This window comes from Typopeltis vanoorti, chromosome 11 (assembly GCF_054136105.1).
Source record: "Typopeltis vanoorti isolate ZY-2024b chromosome 11, IOZ_Tvanoo_1.0, whole genome shotgun sequence".
NCBI lineage: Eukaryota > Metazoa > Arthropoda > Arachnida > Uropygi > Thelyphonidae > Typopeltis > Typopeltis vanoorti.
Window position 1 is genome coordinate 7,417,513 of NC_143559.1, and position 22,654 is coordinate 7,440,166.

At 36.5% G+C, this 22,654-nt stretch overlaps 1 protein-coding gene across 2 annotated transcripts in view; it reads left to right on the forward strand.

The window, feature by feature from the left end:
- The window catches only part of LOC150101286 (phosphatidylinositol 4-phosphate 5-kinase type-1 alpha-like), a 597,237-nt gene that overhangs the window by 250,616 nt on the left and 323,967 nt on the right, over positions 1 to 22,654 (forward strand). For both annotated transcript variants that reach the window (XM_090401030.1, XM_090401031.1), the window contains exons 11-12: positions 3,915 to 4,050; positions 16,050 to 16,182. In XM_090401030.1, coding sequence (XP_090257156.1) covers positions 3,915 to 4,050; positions 16,050 to 16,182 — 269 coding nt within the window. The remainder of the gene's footprint in view (positions 1 to 3,914; positions 4,051 to 16,049; positions 16,183 to 22,654) is intronic.

Below are 22,654 nucleotides of genomic sequence, written 5' to 3' on the forward strand. Positions count from 1 at the left end.
TCTCACATCAGTTACTAAGTGAGCACATGCAAAGCACTTAGTATTAACTGAATAACTGGACTATTTGTTCTGCTTCTGTCACTTTCTTTCCTTCCATCAGCTTTGATTAGTTTTCCCTCCTCAATCATTCATTTTCTTACTTGATGCATTGTGATAAATCTTGTTTGGATTTATTTTGGCATGCGTAGCTAATTTTCTCTCATAATCCAATTTATCCTTCCTTAACAGTAGTGGCTCATGGCTTGAAATCGTGGGGCTGCTGCAACTTTCAAAATATACATACACGCTGTAAGTACAGTACGTGTTTGGATAAAATATCAAAATTATGGTAAAAATTTAAAAAAAAATGAAACATGAAAAAATATTTGTTTATTATTGATAAAATTATACAGTTTAGTATAATTCAAAATTACTTAAAAATAAAATTGTAAATCCATTCCTTTAATTACAATTAAAGGAATGGATTTACAATTTTTGGGCATTACAATTAAATCCTTTAATTGTAATGTCCAAATATTTAAAGAGACAGAGTAAACACGATAAGCACTACGACACTCTACTACTGGCGCAAACTCTATATAAACAACAGTGGAACTGCGCGATGGACAGTGCCACATTATGCTAATAGCTCGCATCTCACTATGATGTGCATATGCTTGCGCGCATAATAATATCACACTGTGCTAGCGTCCTTCGCCCTCCTAAGTGCTACAAGATAGATTTTTATTATTTTAATACAAAATAAGAGAATTATATAGGATTGTTAATGATAAAATTAAATATTACAAGCAAATATATATAAATTAATAAATATATTTATATATCGAGAAAAAATTGGGGGTGCTGCAGTTCCGCAGTGCCTATTCACAAGTTGCCCTTGTTCCTTACCATACTAATATCCCTTCTTATCTGTGCTTTGAACTGCTCACATGCTTGTTCTGGGCTTGACAAATTAAGCAAAATTCTACTTGGCATGCAAAAAATTTACTCACCCAAGGTCCACATCTTTTTAAATGATTTGTCTCACTGTCAGTAGGAGTTCCATAAACTGTTCAGTGGTGTTGCATCAGTATTTTTTTAAAGTTTAAAAAAAATTTAGTTTTGTCCAGTCTGTAGCTATTTGCCACCTGGCAAAACATCTGCTTACTTGTGACAAGTGCATGAGTGGTCCGATTAAACAAGGCCCCCATTGTTTTCACCAGGGTGAACAGCGAAAAGCCAGCTACTGGAACAAATCTGAAAACACACCCCAACTAAACATCACCAGAGTTAAAGATCAGTACTATCAACATAAGAAGCCTGAATGGCAAAGAAATGGAGCTAGCTGAAGAATTAGATAAGTACCAGATCGACAAAATAGGAGTGACTGAAACAAAAAAAAGACAAAAACTGGTGAGCTCTTTCTGAGTAATAAATGCAAAATGTTATATTCAGGAAATAACAATCAAGGAAAAGGAGTAGCCATAGTATTCAACACAAAATACGAGGCTAATCTTCTTGAATGGCAGGCAGTCTCAAGTAGAGTGATGTGGGCAAATATCAGAATGGGGAATTGAACAATGAAACTTATTTGTGCCTATGGTCCCACAGAAGGTTCTAAAGTAGAAGTGGAGGAATTTTTTGATGCTTTAGAAAAAGCAACTGACACAATGAAAAAGGAAAAGTTAGTCCTTCTTGGGGATCTAAATAGCAGAGTAGGAAATGATTGTGAGACATACAAAAATATTTTGGGAAAATTTGGAGAAAAGAGCAAAGCTAATGATGACAAATATCGTGCATGCTGCTCACCGTTTTTCTTTACATTCTTTTTTTTCCCAGCTCTTGTTTTAAATCACTATCCATCCATTTAACCCCTACTTAGTTTATCCTCTTAACCCTGGTATGTAGATTGATGTTGCTTCTCTCAAACATTTCCTTACTTCCTTTGCAATACTGACATTCTTCATATGTCATGACTCTGCTCTATGCTGCCTCCTCCTGAGTTTGTCTCGATCTCCAGCATTGTAGTTTCAGATAAACTGTTTCTTGTCTGTTTCCACATGTTTAGCAAGTGCTCAGAACAACATTCCCAACTGAGGCAGAGTAGCTACCATAGTTATGGATACATCTTCCTTCTGGTAATGGATATATCAAATTCCACACTCTCAGAATGCTGGACTCTTCCATCGCTATTTATTCAGGTAATTATCCTGTAATAATTTAAGGGATATGAATTGTGTTACCTGTATGAATTCCATTTCCACTTTGCTTTTCTTCCTTCCAAACTATATCCCCATAGTTGTAGTCCCCCATATAAATTGCTCAGCCTGCACTCATTGTGCTAATCTGCCAATGCATGCTACCTGTGTCTTTCTCTGGATCCCTCTGGGTCTATATAGCAACCAATAATATGTTCTAGACTTTTGGCTTCCATCTCACACTAGACAGCCTCAAATGAACATCTGTCTCAGACCTAAAATCCTCCTTAACTTCTATTTTTGTGATTGAAGTTCTTCATATATCATCAGTTGTACCCCTGCTTTCTTATTCCCCCCCTGTCTTCTCTAAAAATACAATACCATTTATGTTTTATCCCTGTAACTCTATCATTTTATGTTAACCAGATCTTGCTGATAATTTTTTCTCAAGCCTGGCTAACCGATGTCAAAACACACATCTCCTTTATTTTAGATATTTCTCACATTCGTATACATCATTTCAACATTCCCTTGGGCCCATAGTTACTCTTGTGTAATGTCATTACCAACCAATTCATTTTGAAACCTAGAAGATTTTACCTGGCCATTCGTGATCATTTATGTACTCACGTGCAATGTCTAGCCAGCCATGGGACAAATAAGTGTGAGTGCACAAATAATAGTGAATCATTAGTTATGTTGCACCACCCTCCCTTCCCAATGCTTCTAGTTTCTCTGATTTTGCACATCCAGTGTTTCACTGAAGAAACTTTAACTTTAGTTATATAAGAAATGAAGAACACTTTCTCCAAATATCTGACTCATAAATGATTCAAATGCCATCCATCTGGCATATACAAGTTCTTTCATCCATCTAATTCACTCCATACATCTATAAACTGCACAATCTTCTCATTTACTCATTAGTAATTATTGTCCTTTTTTCAATTCAGTATTTACTTTCTCGCTCTTTTTTGGTTTCTTCTGACAACTCTTTCATGTCTACTCTCATTGCAATTTTTTCACCTTTCAAATTATTCATGCCTGCCAATACAATCAACTCTCTCATTTCTTCCCTCTGCAGATCAATAGCTTCACTAATAGTTTTGATCTTCACATCTGGGGAAACATCTTTCTTCACATTCTAATTAAGTACAACTGTTATCATAGAATCTCTATACAATACTTTTCACTTTCTTGCTCTTTCATACTTTTTCCCATTCAGTTTTACTTTCATTCTCCCTACTGTGCTACATGCCAGATATTTCTTTTAGTCAGTTCAGCTCATGTTTTATTTTGTGAGCACACTAAGGGTGTTAGGACTGGATTATTTGCTCGGAAGGTGGTGAATGGGTGGAACAGATTGCCAGAGGTGGTTGTGTGAGTGCTTTGTCAATGGGAGAGGTATGATAGGTGTAGTGTGAATAATGGATTTCTACAATAAGTATTCTGTCTCCATATGAAGATACCTGTGCAATAATAATACATTATTAGCAATAATGCAAAATTAATAGTTAGTAACATTCACTAAATGTGAATTTGCTCTTCCTTCTACCTATGATGTTTAGCATGTTCAGGTTTGCCTTTCATATTTATTACTTTCCACAGCATTTCATTTCATAATTCACTGATATCCTATTGGCCAGAATCAGGTGTATATCATGTATATCATGATATACACCTGATTCTGGTGTATATCATGATATACACCAGAATTTCTTTTCTTTTTTTTAATAGGTTCTCAATCACAAAGCTCAGGAACAAATTTAACTCGAAGCAAATCCATAAATAGACAAAGACTAGCAGCCTTTTCAACAGCAATGGAATCAATACAAGCTGAAGCAGAGCCAGTGGATCAAGATGAAAATGTTCCGTTAGTTTTCACAGTTCTTTTCTTAATTGCATAATATTTTATAACTATATTTGCAAATATTTCTCCTAATTCTTCTTCTTATTATTATTATTAAACAAGACCTCATGGAGTCAAAGACTCATCTAGGAGGTCCTTTTATCTCACACACATCTCATCATACCGGGTCTTAAACACATTCAAACTCCTTGCAGACACCACACTCTCAGGCAAGGCATTCCAATCATTCACAACTCTGCACGAAAAAAACCTGCCTCTCACTCCCCTACTCACACCCTCTTTATACAGTTTCCAGGGATGACCTCTGGTTCTCCCCTGATCTCCCACTATTCTCTGTAGAACTTCTCCACCATTGATCCTATAATAACCCCTTACCAACTTGTAGGTCTCTATCATATCTCCCCTCTTCCTTCTCTCCACGAGACTCTGCAAATTACATCTTTTCAATCTTTCCTCATACTCAACATTCCAGAGGTCAGAAACTACCTTAGTCAGTCGCCTTTGGACCCTTTCCAACATCTCTTCATCCTTCTGAAAACCCGGTGACCAAATCTGGGCACAATAGTCCAAGTGTGGCCTAATCAAAGCCTTATACATTGGAACAAGTATCTCCCTACTTCTACATGTCAGTGTCCTCCGCATCATTCCCAGAAGTCTTTGTGTTGTCTTCACAATTTTGGCGATGTGTCCCCTAAATTTTAGATCCTTATCCACTATCACCCCCAGATCTCTTATTTCCTCTACTTCCAACAATATATTCTCACCAAGCATAAATTCTGCATCCCATCTTTGTTTTCCAAATTTTAAAACCTTACATTTTGCAACATTGAACTCACATCCCCATTTGCTTGCCCAATCACTCAATTTATTCAAGTCTTCTTGCAAGGCCACAACATCTTCACTACTCTTTATGGTTCGTCCCAACTTTGCATCATCTTCAAACAACTGAATATCTCCATCCAAATCTTTGCCAATATCATTAATATACAAGTTAAATAGTAATGTCCCTAAAACAGATCCCTGAGGCACTCCACTAGTGACTTTCCTTTTCCTGGATATTGCACCCCCATACACAACTTGTTGATACCTATCAGATAGCCAGTCTCCAATCCAATGCACTAATCTAATATCCAACCCCATCTGCTCTAGTTTGACTGTCAACTTATCATGAGGCACTCTATCAAAAGCTTTTGCAAAATCCAAGTATATTACTGTGTATCCTTCTCCTCTGTCTAAGGAAGCAGTCACTTTATTGTAATAAGTAAGTAGATTACTACAACACGACCTCTCTTTAGCAAATCCATGCTGTCCATCAAAGATTATACCATTGTTGTCAACCCAACTCTGGATCCTAGTTCTCACAAGCTTCTCCAACAACTTAACCAGAACACCTGACACACAGATAGGCCTATAGTTTGATGCTTGAGTTCGATCACCTCCTTTATGAAGTGGCACAATCTTGCCCTCCTTCCACTCTTTAGAGACTTGAACAAGTGCAAGACTTGTATTAAAAAAATATGTGAAGGCAGGTGTCAACTCTCTGGCACATTCCTTCAGAATACGCGGTGATATATTATCAAGTCCCACAGCCTTATTTACATCTAGTTTACTCAACTCCCCAAACACATCTTGCTCACTTACAGTCAGTCTCTCCTCCCCATCATCAACTGCTCTTAATCTCTCCATGAAGTCACATTCACAAGATTGAAAGAAGTCACATTCACAAGATTTATGAACTGCTCATTAAGTATCTCCACCACACATTCTGCAACAGCTGTCTTTATACCATTTCCTCCAATCAATGTCAATGTCATCCTTCCATAATCATTCTTTCTTTTGCTGGCTACATATCGAAAGAACTCCCTAGGATTCTTTTTAGCTTCATTAGTTAACTGCTGTTCATACCTCTCCTTAGCTACTCTCACCAACCAAGTCACTCTCCTTGCCTGGTCTTTGTAGAACTCATGAAATTGGTTACTTCCACTTCTCTTATGCTGCCTCCACAATTCCCTTTTTCTCTGTATTGCATGCTTAATCTCTTTATTCATCCATCTCACACCTACCTTATTTAACCTTCTCACCCGTGGTATACATTTAGACATTGCATCCGCTAAATATTTTTTGAAAATCCTCCAAGCTGCATTGATCTCTTTTCCAGCTAACTCCTCATTCCATGCTACACCTGCAAGCTGTCTCCTGAGCTCTTCATAATCATCCCCCTTGTAGTTCCACATATACCCTTTTTTCACAGGGGTCCTTGCACTGCTGGCAACCACCCAAGTAATCACCTCATGGTCACTTTCACCAATTGGTGGATGATTTGATACCTCATTGATAATTACATCCTCCAATGAGATGACCAAATCCAAGACCCTTAATCCTCTTGTGCCCTCTGTTACATACTGTCTGAGGTAGTTATCCCTCAAAAACTCAAAAAACTCATTTTCTTTACTTCCAGTTGCTATCTCTTCATTCCAGTCTATATTGCCATAATTAAAATCACCCATAATGATCACCCTTTTCTTATTTGCTTGGCTGATTTGACTATACGTTTCACTATCACCACCATCCACATTACCAGGTCTATAACAACATCCCACCAAGTATTTGATTCTATTCACCTCTATCTCACACCATACTGCCTCAAAACCACTGTCCCCATTTCCCTCTTGCATCTCTACCTTGTATGGACATAACTCTTTCTCTATCGTCAATAGCTCCCCCTCCCTTTTTACTCCTTCTATCCTCACGAAACACATCATACCTTTCCATCTCTATTCCTGTCAGGATGTCATCCTCATCTAACCATGTCTCACTTATTCCAACAATCTTTGGGTGCACAGACGCAATTAGAACCATTTCATCCGCCTTGTTTCTTATCCTTCTAGCATTGGTATACAAACACAACTCATTTCTGGATCTACAGCTAGTTCCACTGATACCACTCACTCGATGTGATCTCTCCATGCTGGACTGGGGCCATTTCCCTTTCTGCTTCATTTTAGAACCCTTTGCAATTCCATCTGTTTCCTTTTGATCCCTGATCATCCCATTACTTTCCTGCCTACACATGCTCTCACCTCCTCTTGGAGCATCCACCTTTCTCACGCTGTGTATCCCTGTCCACCCTGAGCCTCCCTGTTTCCCTGCTCCTCTTGCACACCCATTCTCTCATTTTCTATACTCATACCACTCACTTCCCCATTCATTTCCACTCCTTCAATCTCTCCTGTCTTACTCTCCTGCTCTTCCACATCACTCCCCTCTTGATCTGATTCATTCTCTCTATTCACTTCTGCACTTTCCAGCAGCAGTCTCTCCAAGCGACTCACACCATAACCACTCAAATGCAGTCCATCGCTCCCATACAGCTCACTTCGTCCCTCAAACTCATTCCACACATTAACAAACTATTGTTTTATTTATTGTTTTTTTTATCTTCAGTTTCAACAATTGAAACATTTTTAACAAATGATTTTTAGCAAAAATACATAATTAAATGGTAAAATGATTTTCTGAATTAAAAATGATTTTTAGACAAGAAATTAGGTCCATCAGATTCTTTATTCTGGTCATAAGAAATGACCTGAATACAGATGTGGTTGCTGCTGTAGGCCAGAACATATAAAGGAGAAAGTAGATGGCTTGCATTGTCAAATTAGCATAATGAGTGCAGGTTGAATAATTATTATGGTGGACTTCAACTATGTGGATAATCAGGTGGCAGTGAGAAGAGAGGAAGGAAGCGAAGGAAATGATACAGCTGCTAAGAGATAATCATACAACACTTAATGGAGAGATCATGAGTTGGAGTGCTGGATTTGACCATAGCATCAGAGAAATTATCATCATTGTTACACTGGTTACAACACCCCTCCACCTGGGAATGTGACCCGGGAGATCTGGCAGTCTCCCTGGTTCACCTGGGAGATTGCCAGACATGCAGAATTTTCTGTTCAGAAAGGGTATTTGTGGAAATAGAAAAGTGATTATGACGAACTGAGAGATTAGCTTATTGCAGTGACATGATAAGAATTTGGAGAGGGAGGATAGATGTTAGCAGTGCATGGGAAATAGTTTGCAGTGTGAGGAAACCACCATTAAAGTATATACCCAGAATCATCAGGAAGATAAATCAGGTAGTCATCAGTTGTTGAATAGCATAATTAAGCAGGAGTTGCAGTAAAAGAAAATGTTGTGGAGAGGATGTAAAGAAAAAAAGGTTAGCAAGCTCATGAGCACTACATGGCATAGGCAAGAAGGGGTGTCCGGTATGAGTCAATATGTACCAGTATGGGTGATCCAAAGATTTCTTTAGATGCCAAAAGAAGTCTTAGTGAGTTCTTTTGCTGTGTGGCAAATGAAAGGAAGAATAACTATAGAAAGATGACTTAAACAAATTCTCATGGTAGGGAGGTAACAGATGCAAACGAAATAGTTGAGTTACTTGATTGATCATCATTTTGTGAATGTTTAATATTGGGTAGATATTTCAGTGCTAGATGTGATATTTGCTGATGCAGAATTGAGGTTGGTGGACTGTAGGTGTTTAGAATATTGCGGAGCCTGATTGCAAACACAGCCATGGGATTAGGTGACATTATCAAAGCACATGTTACAAGAATGTGCAAGGGAATTGGCACCTCTCTACCAGACTATTTGAGTTCCAGTTCTGGAAGCATACCAAAGGATTGGAAAAAGGACAAAATTGTTATTTTTCCAGTCTGTATAATGGAGACTCCAAGACAAAAGTTACAAATTATAGGCCAGTGAGTTCTCAGGAATGGTCACTTTGGTTTAGGAGAAGTTGGTAAAAGATACAGAAATATGATACTTTATAGGGACAACATGGTTTTGTGAAGGATAGGTCTTGCCTTAGTAGTGTGCTTACTTTTTATAATAAAGTGGCAATTGAGTAGGATAAAGAAAATGGCTGCTCATTGATACTTCTGAAATTTTCTGAAGCATTTTATGATAATTCACATAGAACTGTCTTGCATAAATTGGAGCAAATGGAGATGGATATGAAGCTCATGATCTGGATAAGAGGAGTAGCTGATGGACAGATACTAAAGAATGGTATATGGGAGAATTGCTTCCAGGAGAATGTAGGTATTTAATAGTGCATTTAGTCATCTGCATTCAATTTGTACATCAGTGATACAGAGAATGATTTAAGGAGAAATATTCAGTTGGCTTCCATCAAGGGTCAGCTTTAAGTCCGTTTCTGTTTAACATCGTGATGGAGATCGCGATGGAGGAGGTGAGAGAAGATGCGCCTTGGACAATGTTGTATGCAGATGACATCTTGCTGTGTGCAGATTCAAGAGAAGAAGTGGGAACTAAACTGGAAAGATGGAGAAAAGTACTGGAAGAGAGAGGTATGAGACTGAGCAGAAGTAAGACAAAGAAGAGATGGAGGGAGCTGGTAGAAGAGGACTTGAGGATGAAGAACTTGGATGTGGTGACAGTCCAAGACAGGAGGATGTGGAGGAGACTCATCATCAACAGTGACCCCACTTAAGTAGGAGAAGCTGCAGAAGAAGAAGAATTCAGTTGTTTAATGGATACAAAAGCTCATTTGTTGGCAGTTCATGTTAATTTATTTAATGGTATTAATTCACAACACAAGAATGCGAAGAAAATAAGTAATATTTATTTAACTTATTTGTTGATATTTCCCTGATATCGTATCCATCATCTTGAGAACACAAAAACAGTCATAGCACATGAACAGCAATAATTGAGTTAACAGTAGGACCAGTTGAAAAAAATTGTAATGGACAACACAAGGAACTGAAGTCCTAATTGGTGCCATCTATTGTTGTATAAAGAGAGAGAAAAACGAGTATTAATTTGATCTTAAAATGACTGCCTCCCAGATTTTTGGTAAATTGATCAGCCATACATGTTGAGGCTTGGGAAATGTTTTAAAGCTGCTGCTGATTCTAAAAACAGTCTCTCTCTGACTTAGAATGACTTATATGTAACACTTGTTTTCTTCCATTTGATCCTGTGTTAAGGAGTATCCAAGGCATGGTCTGCTAGTCCTGACTTGCTGTGATGATAGTGCTGAATATATTTATGTTCTCCAAGGCAGAACATAAATACATTCTTCCGTTTCAATAGTTCTTCCTGGAACTGATAAAGGAGATAGAGTTTGTCTTTAGGTGAATGGATGAGAGTTGCTAATTTGATATATGATTTAAATGCAGTGAAGAGTTAATATTTATTAAGCATTTGAGATATCTTTTCGAATGTGCCCTGAATGTATGGGATGATAACAATTTTTCTGTGCACTTGCATATTAGGCGATGAAGGAGGTGTCTTAGGAGCATTATAGCCATCAAACTGAAGAGGATAAGATTGTTAGAAGATGGAAAGAACACTTTGATGAGATTCTAACTGTAGACTAGAAGTTCCATACTTAGTCATTGAATGGTTTGTTGACCGATACATCCAAGGGCTATAGATAAGGTGTAATACCACCAGGAATAATGGCCACATCGGTCTTCATCCAAAAGTTGTTTTGCTATTTCAGTTCTTAAGTGTCTGTGGAAACTATCCGACATGAGGAGAGCAGGGAGTCAAAATAAAGCCCCTGGTAGTTTGTCTCAAACTCTTCAAATTCAATGTTGAGCCATTGTCCATCCACCCTTTTTCTTGAACTCTTGCATGAATTTCAGGGGGAAATTTCTCCTTCGGCATTGTTTTCCTTTTTTATATTATCTATGGAGGCAACTTTCTTCCATCTGCAGTAATTGCGAGTATGATGGTGCATTGCTGTTTTTCGCTTACAGTAGTGCACATTATCATGCTTTTTTCACTTTTTTCTGGTATTGTTGTTTGGTGTGGCATGTCAGAAATATCTGGAACTGCCATAACAACATTCACTTTCTATTTCTGTGTGCAAGGTATATGCAAAACTTTTTAATTTATTTTTTTGTAGAATAAAATCACAGGGACAAAATATATGCAAGGGTGAGTTATATTTGAGTAAATATGGTAATTTGTTTTTTTATTTATTTGTCCAGTATCTCTTGTCCAAAATTTTGATTTTCAGTTTCACGTTCTAGTTCGATAATTTCACTATTCAGATTTTCTCTTTTATATGCCTTCAAGATATTATTTCTATCTTTTTGCTATCTCTTTGTTACTTGTAAGTAACTTAACTTTTTTGTCTCATACTACTTTACTTTTTGTTTAAGGATTGAACGCATGTGTAGCAATTATCTGCTCTAACTTGCCAGTTCTATCTGCTTTAATTTTTTATTCAAGTTCTTTACATATTTCTTCTATCCAGTTTTCCTTCTTTTTTTTTTTTTTTTTGTAATTTTCCTTAATCTTGTTGCTCTGTCTTCGATACTATTCTTTACCTTCTGTAGTCTTCTTTTTCCTTGCTTTATTCCATTTTTCTATTAGAACTAAGTTATTCCATTCACATTTATATATATATAAGCATATTTGACAAAGTAAAAAGATATATACTGTTTGATATATTACAGAGAATAAATATATCTAATATTTTACTACATGCAATATTGAATATATATAAAGATAAATTGTACATATTTGGTCTGATGTATTAAAATAAAGAACTTTTATTATTAAAAGACCAGAAGATAAATGATAAAATATACAAAGAGCCAACAAGTTTCACTAGCCACTGTCTAGCATTATCAAGGCTGAACTGGTGTGAAAACAAATGCATTAAGTTACATTTAAAACATACACTTTAGTAACTGTTAGGCCGTTACATTTGATCATTCGTGTTTGATGGCGTGCATGTGTTCGAATGCTTCAGTCAGAATCCGGTACATGACCACGTGTTGTGTAGTTTTTTGCATATTGTAGTTCTGTTGAACTGAGAGAGATGATGAGATTTTTCCATATGTCTTTAAGAATAATACCTTGATTTCTATTTAAATTATTGCCTGTGCATAGTACCACAGCTGCTTCTTTTAAAGTTCTGTGTCTGTAGTCATTCTCGATGTAAGGCATAGACCTGTTTTTCCAATTTATAACGTGATTTGATGTTGAGAAATGATGAGCTAAACCAGATGTGATGATTCTATTATGATTGAAATCCACCACATGTTCCTTCTGTCTTATTTCAAAACTTCTAGAAGTCTGACCAACGTAAGAAAGGCCACACGTGCATGGAATTTCATATACTCCAGGAAATTTGAAGAAAGGCCTCATCTTTGGGTGATCTTAAGATTTGTCTGATCATGGTAGTTGGTTTAAAAACCACTCTGATGTTATGAGCTTTTAACATTCTCGCCAATTTTGTGGAAACTGAATTAATATATAGAATGACAGCTGTGGACACATATTGGGGCACCGTAACACGTTGTTGGTGGTTGTCTTTAAATAGCCATTTGTTTAAATTGTTAGAAGGGTATCCATTAAGAGATAGAGTGTTAGCTATTAGTGACAGTTCTCTCTGTACATCTGCTTCTTTTGAAATAGACCTTAAGGCTCTATTACAGAGCATGTGAATGACGCTGTGTTTTTGTGATCTATGGTTGGATGAATAATGTAGATATCTACCTGTATCTGTGGGTTTCTTGTAAATGGACAGTTGGATATTGTTATCTTCTCTCCTCACTAGGATGTCAAGAAAAGGAAGTTCTTTGTTATTTTCTAGTTCTATAGTGAATTTGATCTTATTGTGTAGCGAGTTGATTTTGTTTAGAAACACAAGAAGATTTTCCATGGTATCCTTCCAGATGATGAACACGTCATCGACATATCTCCACCAAATTGCCGGTTTTGGTAAAATGGTGGAAAGAATATCCTTTTCAAGTTTTTCCATAAAAAGGTCTGCACATGGTGGTGACAGGGGGCTACCCATGGCTAGACCTTCTGATTCTTTGTATACAGTGTTGTTAAATTTGAAGAAATTTGATTTCAGGCAATGATGAAACAACTGTGTGATGTCTTGAGGGAAAAGATCTTTCAGAATGTTGACTACCTCTACGATCGGTACGTTAGTGAATAAGGACACTACATCAAGACTAGCCATAATGTCCGTTTCTGATATTTTAATACTCTTGATTTTTTCTACAAAATGTTGAGAGTTTTTAATGTAGGTCTCTGTGTGTCTAATTGTTCCTTTCATTAATTTTGCCAGATGCTTTGCTAGTAAGTACGTAGGTGAGGATCTTCCATCAACTATTGGACGAAGAGGTACGTTTTCTTTATGAATCTTGGGAGCTCTATAAAGGCGTGGAGTAATAGGATGTAATGATTTAAGTTGTTTTTTAAGCTCATCCGACCAACTGGTCATAACATCAGAGTGGTTTTTAAACCAACTACCATGATCAGACAAATCTTAAGATCACCCAAAGATGAGGCCTTTCTTCAAATTTCCTGGAGTATATGAAATTCCATGCACGTGTGGCCTTTCTTACGTTGGTCAGACTTCTAGAAGTTTTGAAATAAGACAGAAGGAACATGTGGGGGATTTCAATCATAATAGAATCATCACATCTGGTTTAGCTCATCATTTCTCAACATCAAATCACGTTATAAATTGGAAAAACAGGTCTATGCCTTACATCGAGAATGACTACAGACACAGAACTTTAAAAGAAGCAGCTGTGGTACTATGCACAGGCAATAATTTAAATAGAAATCAAGGTATTATTCTTAAAGACATATGGAAAAATCTCATCATCTCTCTCAGTTCAACAGAACTACAATATGCAAAAAACTACACAACACGTGGTCATGTACCGGATTCTGACTGAAGCATTCGAACACATGCACGCCATCAAACACGAATGATCACATGTAACGGCCTAACAGTTACTAAAGTGTATGTTTTAAATGTAACTTAATGCATTTGTTTTCACACCAGTTCAGCCTTGATAATGCTAGACAGTGGCTAGTGAAACTTGTTGGCTCTTTGTATATTTTATCATTTATCTTCTGGTCTTTTAATAATAAAAGTTCTTTATATATAAAGATAATAAAAAAAAAAAAATAAACGAAGAGTTGTCTGAAAAACAATCTATAAACCAAAGAGTAAGACAGGGATGCCCTCTGCCTCCAACACTTTTCAATATTTACATTAATGAAATATTAATACAGTGGAACACCTTAAACAATCAAGGTATAGAAATTTCATGGAACAACAAAATAAATATGCTATTATATGCAGATGATTAGGTAATAATATCAGATAAGGAAGACAATTTACAAAGAGCAATATATAATTTAAACATTATAGTAGAACAGTGTGGAATGAAAATTCCAAACAGTTATAGATAACTATAGATAAAACTAAAACAATGGCACTTTGTGGACAAACTCCAGTTAGAAGCAAAATAGGTATTAATAATAAAATAATAGAACAGATAAATACTTTCAGTTAGCTTGGATGTGAAATGTCATATGAAGGAGAAAAAGACATAAAATTAAAAACTTCAAAATTTTTACAGATTATAGGCCTGATAAATAGAACACTCAATCCAAATATAGTACAAAAAGAAACACACTTGGAAATATACAATACTTTAGCAGTGCCCACATTATTATATGGCAGTGAAATTTGGGCAATAAACAAACAAGATAAACAAAGAATAAAAACATGTGAAATGAGATTTATGAGAAGAACTGCAAAATGCACATTATTAGATCAAAAAAGGAACAGAAACATTTTAATAGAACTAAAAACAAAATCAATAGAAGAAAAACTAAACAATTATAAACAAAAATGGATTGAACATGTAAACCGAATGGCCAACACCCGACATCCTAAACAAATACTAAAATATAAACCAATTGGAAAGAAAAGGCAGGGTAGGATATTGGATGGATAATGAGACTAGAACAGACCAATATGGTCTATATCTGTAATTAATGTTATGATGATGACATTTATATATAGGGTTTGAAAAATGCACTTGTCTGACATTTCACAAATTTTAGTTGAAAAGTAAAAAAATTAGAAGAGGGAGTTTCAGTTTGATCATCAGTTTAATTGTAAATCCAGTTCTGTGGTGTATTTTATGTATACTTTTTTTTTTTTTTTTTTTTTGTATATTTGCCTGATTTATTGTGAACTAATGGGGCATGCAGGTCATTACAAACACTTTTTCTTTTTTTTTTTGTAATTGATTATTACTGATTTTGTCATAATGGAATATGACCGCTAATAGGGTAGGATACACAAACATCATTTTATCTTTAGAAAGTGCTCTGAGCTACCTCAAAGTAGCCAGCCAATCATGACAAGGTAAAATTAATGATGTAAAATTAAAATCAAGTATCCTTAAAACAACAAGGTAAAATTAGATGTACAGCAGACAGTAGCAGTTCATTTATTTTGTAACTGTGGATGGAATATGCAGGATTTGAGTGAATAAGAAAATTGGGAAAGTTCATTAAGAATTATTACATATTCCTTTTTGAATTTTCTTAAATGATATAATTTTTTTATATTCATTCTATAAATGCAACCTAACTGTACTGATTGGTTTTACACTTGTCACTGCTTTGTGAATGACTGATAACTGAGAAAACATATATTTCATGTTTCCTTAGTTACCTATGATGACACATCACTGATAAAATGTATGAAGTTTTCTTCATGTCTCATAGACTGATAAACATATTAATATATATAAGTAATCAACAGTTTAACTTCAACACTGGTACACATGGTAAAAATTTGTGTGTGTGTGTGTGTGTGTGTGTGTGTGCGCGTGCGCGTGCGTGCAAATTGGCCACAGAACACAAAAATATAATTAGTGGGCTTCACAACAACTGACACCTAGCTGGTAAGCCAGCAGCCTGTTATATATATGATATACTGTAAAAAAAAAAAAAAATCAATATCTGAGATCCCCCCCCCCCCCCTCAAGGCCATTCTGTGATGATAGTCTTTTATATTTGGAATTTCTTTTACTCTGGACATTTTGTTCAGTATTTCTAGACATCATGTTTTTATAAAAGATATTTCTTTCTTATTTTGATAATTTTTCTCTCATTAGACCAGGTGGCATACCAGCTAGAAATTGTAAAGGAGAACGTCTGCTGTTATTTATGGGTATAATTGATATTCTTCAAAGTTACCGATTAAAGAAGAAGTTGGAACATACTTGGAAGTCTATGCTACATGATGGAGTAAGTGTGATATACACACACACTTTTTTTTTGTTGTTGTACTTATTAATTTTTTTTCGGAAATACAGCTTATTTTTCAAAGAAAATAATTTAAAAACAGTAATCAAATGAAGGGACAGTATATTCAGTCTACATAATTATTTATTTCATAAAATTAATGCAAAATATATATACATATATATATATATATATAATTATTATTGTGGATAATAATGATCATTCTTTCATATATATATATATATATAATTTTTTTAGAAAATAGATATCAGGGATATGAGAGAATTGCTACAGTAATCAATAATAAATGCAAAGATAAACATTATTATTATTATTATTATTAAACAAGACCTCATGGAGTCAAAGACTCATCTAGGAGGTCCTTTTATCTTACACACACATCTCATCATACCGTGTCTTAAACACATTCAAACTACTTGCAGACACCACGCTCTCAGGCAAGGCATTCCAATCACTTACAACTCTGCACGAAAAAAACCTGCCTCTCACTCCCTTACTCACACCCTCCTTATACAGTTTCCAGGGATGACCTCTGGTTCTCCCCTGATCTCCCACTATTCTCTGTAGAACTTCTCCACCATTGATCCTATAATAACCCCTTACCAACTTGTAGGTCTCTATCATATCTCCCCTCTTCCTTCTCTCCACGAGACTCTGCAAATTACATCTTTTCAATCTTTCCTCATACTCAACATTCCAGAGGTCAGAAACTACCTTAGTCAGTCGCCTTTGGACCCTTTCCAACATCTCTTCATCCTTCTGAAAACCCGGTGACCAAATCTGGGCACAATAGTCCAAGTGTGGCCTAATCAAAGCCTTATACATTGGAACAAGTATCTCCCTACTTCTACATGTCAGTGTCCTCCGCATCATTCCCAGAAGTCTTTGTGTTGTCTTCACAATTTTGGCGATGTGTCCCCTAAATTTTAGATCCTTATCCACTATCACCCCCAGATCTCTTATTTCCTCTACTTCCAACAATATATTCTCACCAAGCATAAATTCTGCATCCCATCTTTGTTTTCCAAATTTTAAAACCTTACATTTTGCAACATTGAACTCACATCCCCATTTGCTTGCCCAATCACTCAATTTATTCAAGTCTTCTTGCAAGGCCACAACATCTTCACTACTCTTTATGGTTCGTCCCAACTTTGCATCATCTGCAAACATGTGAATAAGATGCAATTTTAGGTGAAGTTATGTGGGCCTGTTTTCAAATATGAAGTCTGCAGTCACTCTAAAGGTACCAGTATTAAAAAGTGGATATTTTTGAGTCATTATAGTGGGCAATTAATATAAAAAAAATCTGGTTCCTATTGTAGACCTAACCACTACAGTTTGAATCCCAGACAATTTTAGGAAATTTGAATAAAGGACAGGGTTAATAATAATGGTAGTCTTCTCAGGATATGAACAAGCTATTGCTACTTCATGTTTCAACATAAAAATGTGCATAAAGAACACAATAGAAAAGTTTTATGTTATTGTAGATAATGATGTTCTCAGTCTAAAATACAAGAGTGTGCAGGTAATTTGAAATGGAAACCATCTTAACTTTCTATAAATGATATTTTAACTCATTAATTATAAAAAATCAAAATTATTTTCCCATTGCTGACAGAAAGGGGTAATGTGTAATGCCCAACACATTGCTGGCATTCACAGCACATTCACTGCACACTCTCTATTCAAAAATATTACTCTTCACTCTCGTCTTCGATACTCCTGTACACAACTTCTGAGAAATGACTCTCATTGTCTTCTCTTCATCCTCTGCTCTATGCATAATCCATTCATTATTAATCTGAAAAAATACTCTCACCAGCTTAAATGTCTTTATCATATCACATCTTTTCTACCTATCCACTAAATTCTGCAATTTACATTTTCCTTATCCTCTCAATTATATTTGACAAGAAATTATATTCTTATTTATACCTAGGTGTAAGCAAACAAAGTTTGTGTGTGAATTACCTTCATGTCTAAACTACTTGTACATAGGACCTGTTGACTTCACTGCAAAAAAACATTATAAGAACAGCCAATTCCCTAGACTGGTTTCAACCTTTATTAAAGTGAAAAAGTAAAAGAAGGTGTTCATCATAGATCTAGAGCAGTATAGGGGTGCAAAAGTGCCCTGAGGGAATTAGGAGAAAGAAAGAAAAGACAGATGGATAATAGGAGGGATAGGGGAAAAAATGCCTCATCACTTTTGTACTTCCATGTATCCAAAGACTATCCTTTTTCCTTCTTCACTAGTTTTATATAGTGAACATCCAAAAGACCAATTGAAATTAAAATCGAGAGATGACTGGTATGAAAATGGTTAGGTTTATCTAAGTTAACTGCCTTTGAGTGTAAAAATGTATATAATGTACCTGAGCCAGCACTAAGGACAAAAAAATGGGAATGGGACATTTAGAATAACGCATCAAGATAAGGGTGGGACAAAGGGATCACTGCATTTCATGTATACTAATGCCAGGAGTATTAGGAACAAGAAAGAAGAATTTTTGGCCTTGATTGGCTCTTCCTGGCCACAGGTTATTGGCATTAGTGAAACATGGCTGACGAAAGATGATATAGTTAGTGGGATAGAATGTGTAGGTTATAATGTGTTTAGGAGGGACAGAGAGAATAAAATGGTGTGAGGGGTGTTATTGATGATAGCTAATGAACTGCAGCCAAGGAGAATTGAAGTTGTATTGCAGGATAGTGAAAGGAGCTCATTTGAGGCTATTTGGTGTGAGATTGAGACTGGCAGAATAAAATATACAGTTGGGTGCTGCTATAGACCAGGTGATGGAATAGATGGTGGAGATAGTATGCATAAACAAATTGATGAAATGAGTGGAAGGAGGGTAATTATTATGGGGGATTTTAATTATGGTAACATTGATTGGAAGGAGGAGAGGACACATGTGAGGAAGGAAATGGATTTTATTCAATTATTAAGGGATAACTATCTGGGACAGCATGTAATTGAAAATACTAGGGGTGTGAGAGTGCTTGACCTGGTAATAGCATCTCACAATTTGCCTGTAATGAATACGACCATGTTGCCACCTATTGGTGAGAGTGATCATAAGGTCTTGACCTGGGAGGTAGCTAAAGGTGTGGAATTTTTGATTAAGACAGGGTATATGTGGAATTACCGTGCTGGCAAGTATTACAAGCTTAGGAGATTGCTTGGATCAGTGCCATGGCATGTACAACTGGAAGGGCTGGACGTCGATAGAGCATGGGAAGTGGTCAAGGAGCATTAACAGGAGGTTTTGGCTGATTGTATATCTAGGATCCGAATAGTAAAACAAGTAGGGGTTAAATGGATGAATAACACTATTAAGCTTGAGCTGCAAAAAAAGAAACAACTGTGGAGGGAATTTAAAGAAAGGGGTGACCTGCAGGCACACGAACGGTATAAAGTGCAGGCCAGAAGGGTAACGAGTGTGGTAAAAACAGCAAAAGCCGATTATGAAAGGAAACTAGCTATGCAAGCAAAAGAGAATCCCAAACAATTCTTTCAATATGCTGCAAGCAAGAAAAAACTGCACATGGCAAAATGATTTTAAGCAATGACGATGGTAAGGAGGTCACTAAACCAGTCGATATAGTGGAGTTACCGAGCACGCACTTTGCAAAAGTATATCATCCAGGTGGTGACATTGAAAAAATGAAGGAGCCATTAGTTTATATGGGAATTGTGATGAATGAAGTGGAGGTGAATAGTCTGTTACAGAACCTTAATGTGAATACATCTGTGGGATTGGATGGTATACCGGCATGGGTCTTGCGTGAAGCGGCTAAGGAATTATTAGTGCCCTTGACCATGTTGTTTAATCTGAGTCTCGGGTCTGGTTTAGTCCCGAAGGCGTGGAAAGAGGGGAAAATAGTTTCACTGCATAAAGGAGGATCCAAGACTATGGTTGCAAATTACCGACCGATCAGCATGTCAGGAGTTGTTGTCAAGGTCTTGGAGAAAGTAGTCGAGAAAAATACAGGAATGGATTGATGAAAATGAGATACTGTACAGGGGACAGCATGGCTTTGTAAAGGGTAGATCATGCCTGAGTAACTTGCTCAAGTTTTATAACAAGGTGACGGCTGAACTGGATAAGGGAAATGGGTTTACAGTGATACTGCTGGACTTCGCAAAGGCATTTGACAGGATACCACATGGAATTCTAATCTGTAAACTACAACATATGGGAATGGATATAGGGTTGGTGAGATGGATAGGTGGGTGGTTGATGGAGAGATATCAAAGAGTGGTTTATTCAGAAGTGGAGTCCAAAAGACGTCCTGTGAATAGTGGGGTGCCGCAGGGTTCTGTTCTTGGACCACTGCTGTTTAATCTGTTCATTAACGATATAGGGAAGGATCTAAGTGGAACAGTTCATTTGTTCGCTGATGATGCAAAGTTGGGGAGGGCGATAGTGAATGCAGAAGATGTCAAAATCTTGCAGGATGACTTAGATAGATTGCAGTTCTGGGCTAAGGAGAATGAATGTCAATTTAATGTGACAAAATGTAAGGTTATGCATTTTGGGGTGAAAAGATTAGCAGCAGTATACCACATGGGTGGAACTGTACTCCAAGAGATTGATGAGGCCAGGGACTTGGGAGTGTTGGTGGATAGGGAGATGAAGTTTAGGGGGCACATTGCGAAAGTAGCTAAATCAGCTCATCAACTCACTTGGTTGTTGAAAAATACCTTAACGAGCAGAGACAAGCAAGTTGTTCTGTACCGAGCCTTGATAAGACCTCATCTTGACTACTGTGCCCAGATTTGGTCACCTCAGTTCCTTCTTGATGGGGAGGAGGTGGAGAGGATCCAGAGGTGAGTGACTAAGATAATAACAGGTCTATGGAATGAACCTTATGAGAACAGGTTGAAGATTTGTTGGTTGCAGAAACTGGTTGATAGGCGGAAAAGGGGAGATATGATTGAGACTTCAAATTGCTAAAAGGATTCTATAAGATTAATTCAGAGGATATTTTTGAGATCAGGACTGGTGGTGGGAGAACTAGGGGACACCTATGGAAGCTGGGCAAGAGTGTGGTTAGCAGTGGTGTTAGAGCTGGGTTCTTTACTTTTAGAGTGGTAAATGAGTGGAATAAGCTGCCAGAGTCTGTTGTGGGTGCTATGACAGTGAGCAAGTTCAAGGCAAGGTGTGACAGATACTGTGAGAATGTTGTATAGTTGTGTGGACATGATGTTTAGGGCCTCCCTCGATGAGTCTAAGGACTCCCTGGAGTAGCCTGAAAATAATAATAATAATAATAATAAAAAAGTTGGTCTTCACTGTCTGAGATTGCTCTCCAGTCATCCTTGGAGTTGCCCATAAGACCACAGTGAACTAAGAGGATAGATCCATGTGAAAAACCTCTCATAATAAAAATAGACAGATTTGTTTGTCCACCTGGTAAATATTGAATAATGTGGAAGGTCTACATTACTTATCCAAAAATTTGGTATCTCCTAGAATGCTTCTTTCTAAACATAAAATTCATAAGACTGAACAATAAATAACTATCAGATTTTAGGGAAAGACAACGTATACTATAATATTAATTGAAAATTTTAATTAATACTTCCTATATTTTGGTAATGTTACATTACCATCTTCAGGGAACATAAAAAATAATATGTGAATGCAGGCACTAACACTAAACAAATTTATTTTTTATGTTCTAAACTTGAGTGTGCGCAGTTAGCCTAGTGGCTGTGCACTTCACAACCATATGCCTCGGAAGTAGTGTCCTAGGTTTGATTCCCATTGGAGACGTAAGGAGCTGAAGGATCTTCCTCAGCCATAGCCAAGTTAGCTGGTCTTGGGCATGGACAGTAGGGTTTTTTCCCCAGTTTATCCTGGGGTTTTTCATCCTGCAAAGCAGGCAAACTGGCCTTGGAAACTCAACACTACAGGACATAGGTTACACCTGGGCATAGGGCTGACCATCTTATCCTGTGAACGGTTTGAGCTCCGATGATTAATAAACCCTCGACACCACAAGGTAAAAAAGGGAAAAGGAAAATGAGATGTTGTAAACTTATTTTTTATGTTCCCTGAAAATGGTAATAACATTCCTGAAATACATTCCTGAAAGTATTAATTAAATTTTTTAATTAATATTGTTGTATATGTTGTCTTTCCCTAAAATCTGACAGATATGAATCACAAACGTATAACTTTATCTACAAGAACTGAACAATAAAATTTCAATAATACAATACTATAAAGAATTTGCATGTCACATTATTGGTTTTCAAACTGTGTTTTTTCCTAACTTTCCATAAATGATATTTTAACTCATTAATTATAAAAAAATCAAAATTCTTTTCCCATTGCTGACAGAAAGGGATAATGTGTAATGCTCAGTACATCGCTGGACATTACACATATTGAAGAAAATATTGTTGCCAGCATTGGCAGACTGTATATATCAA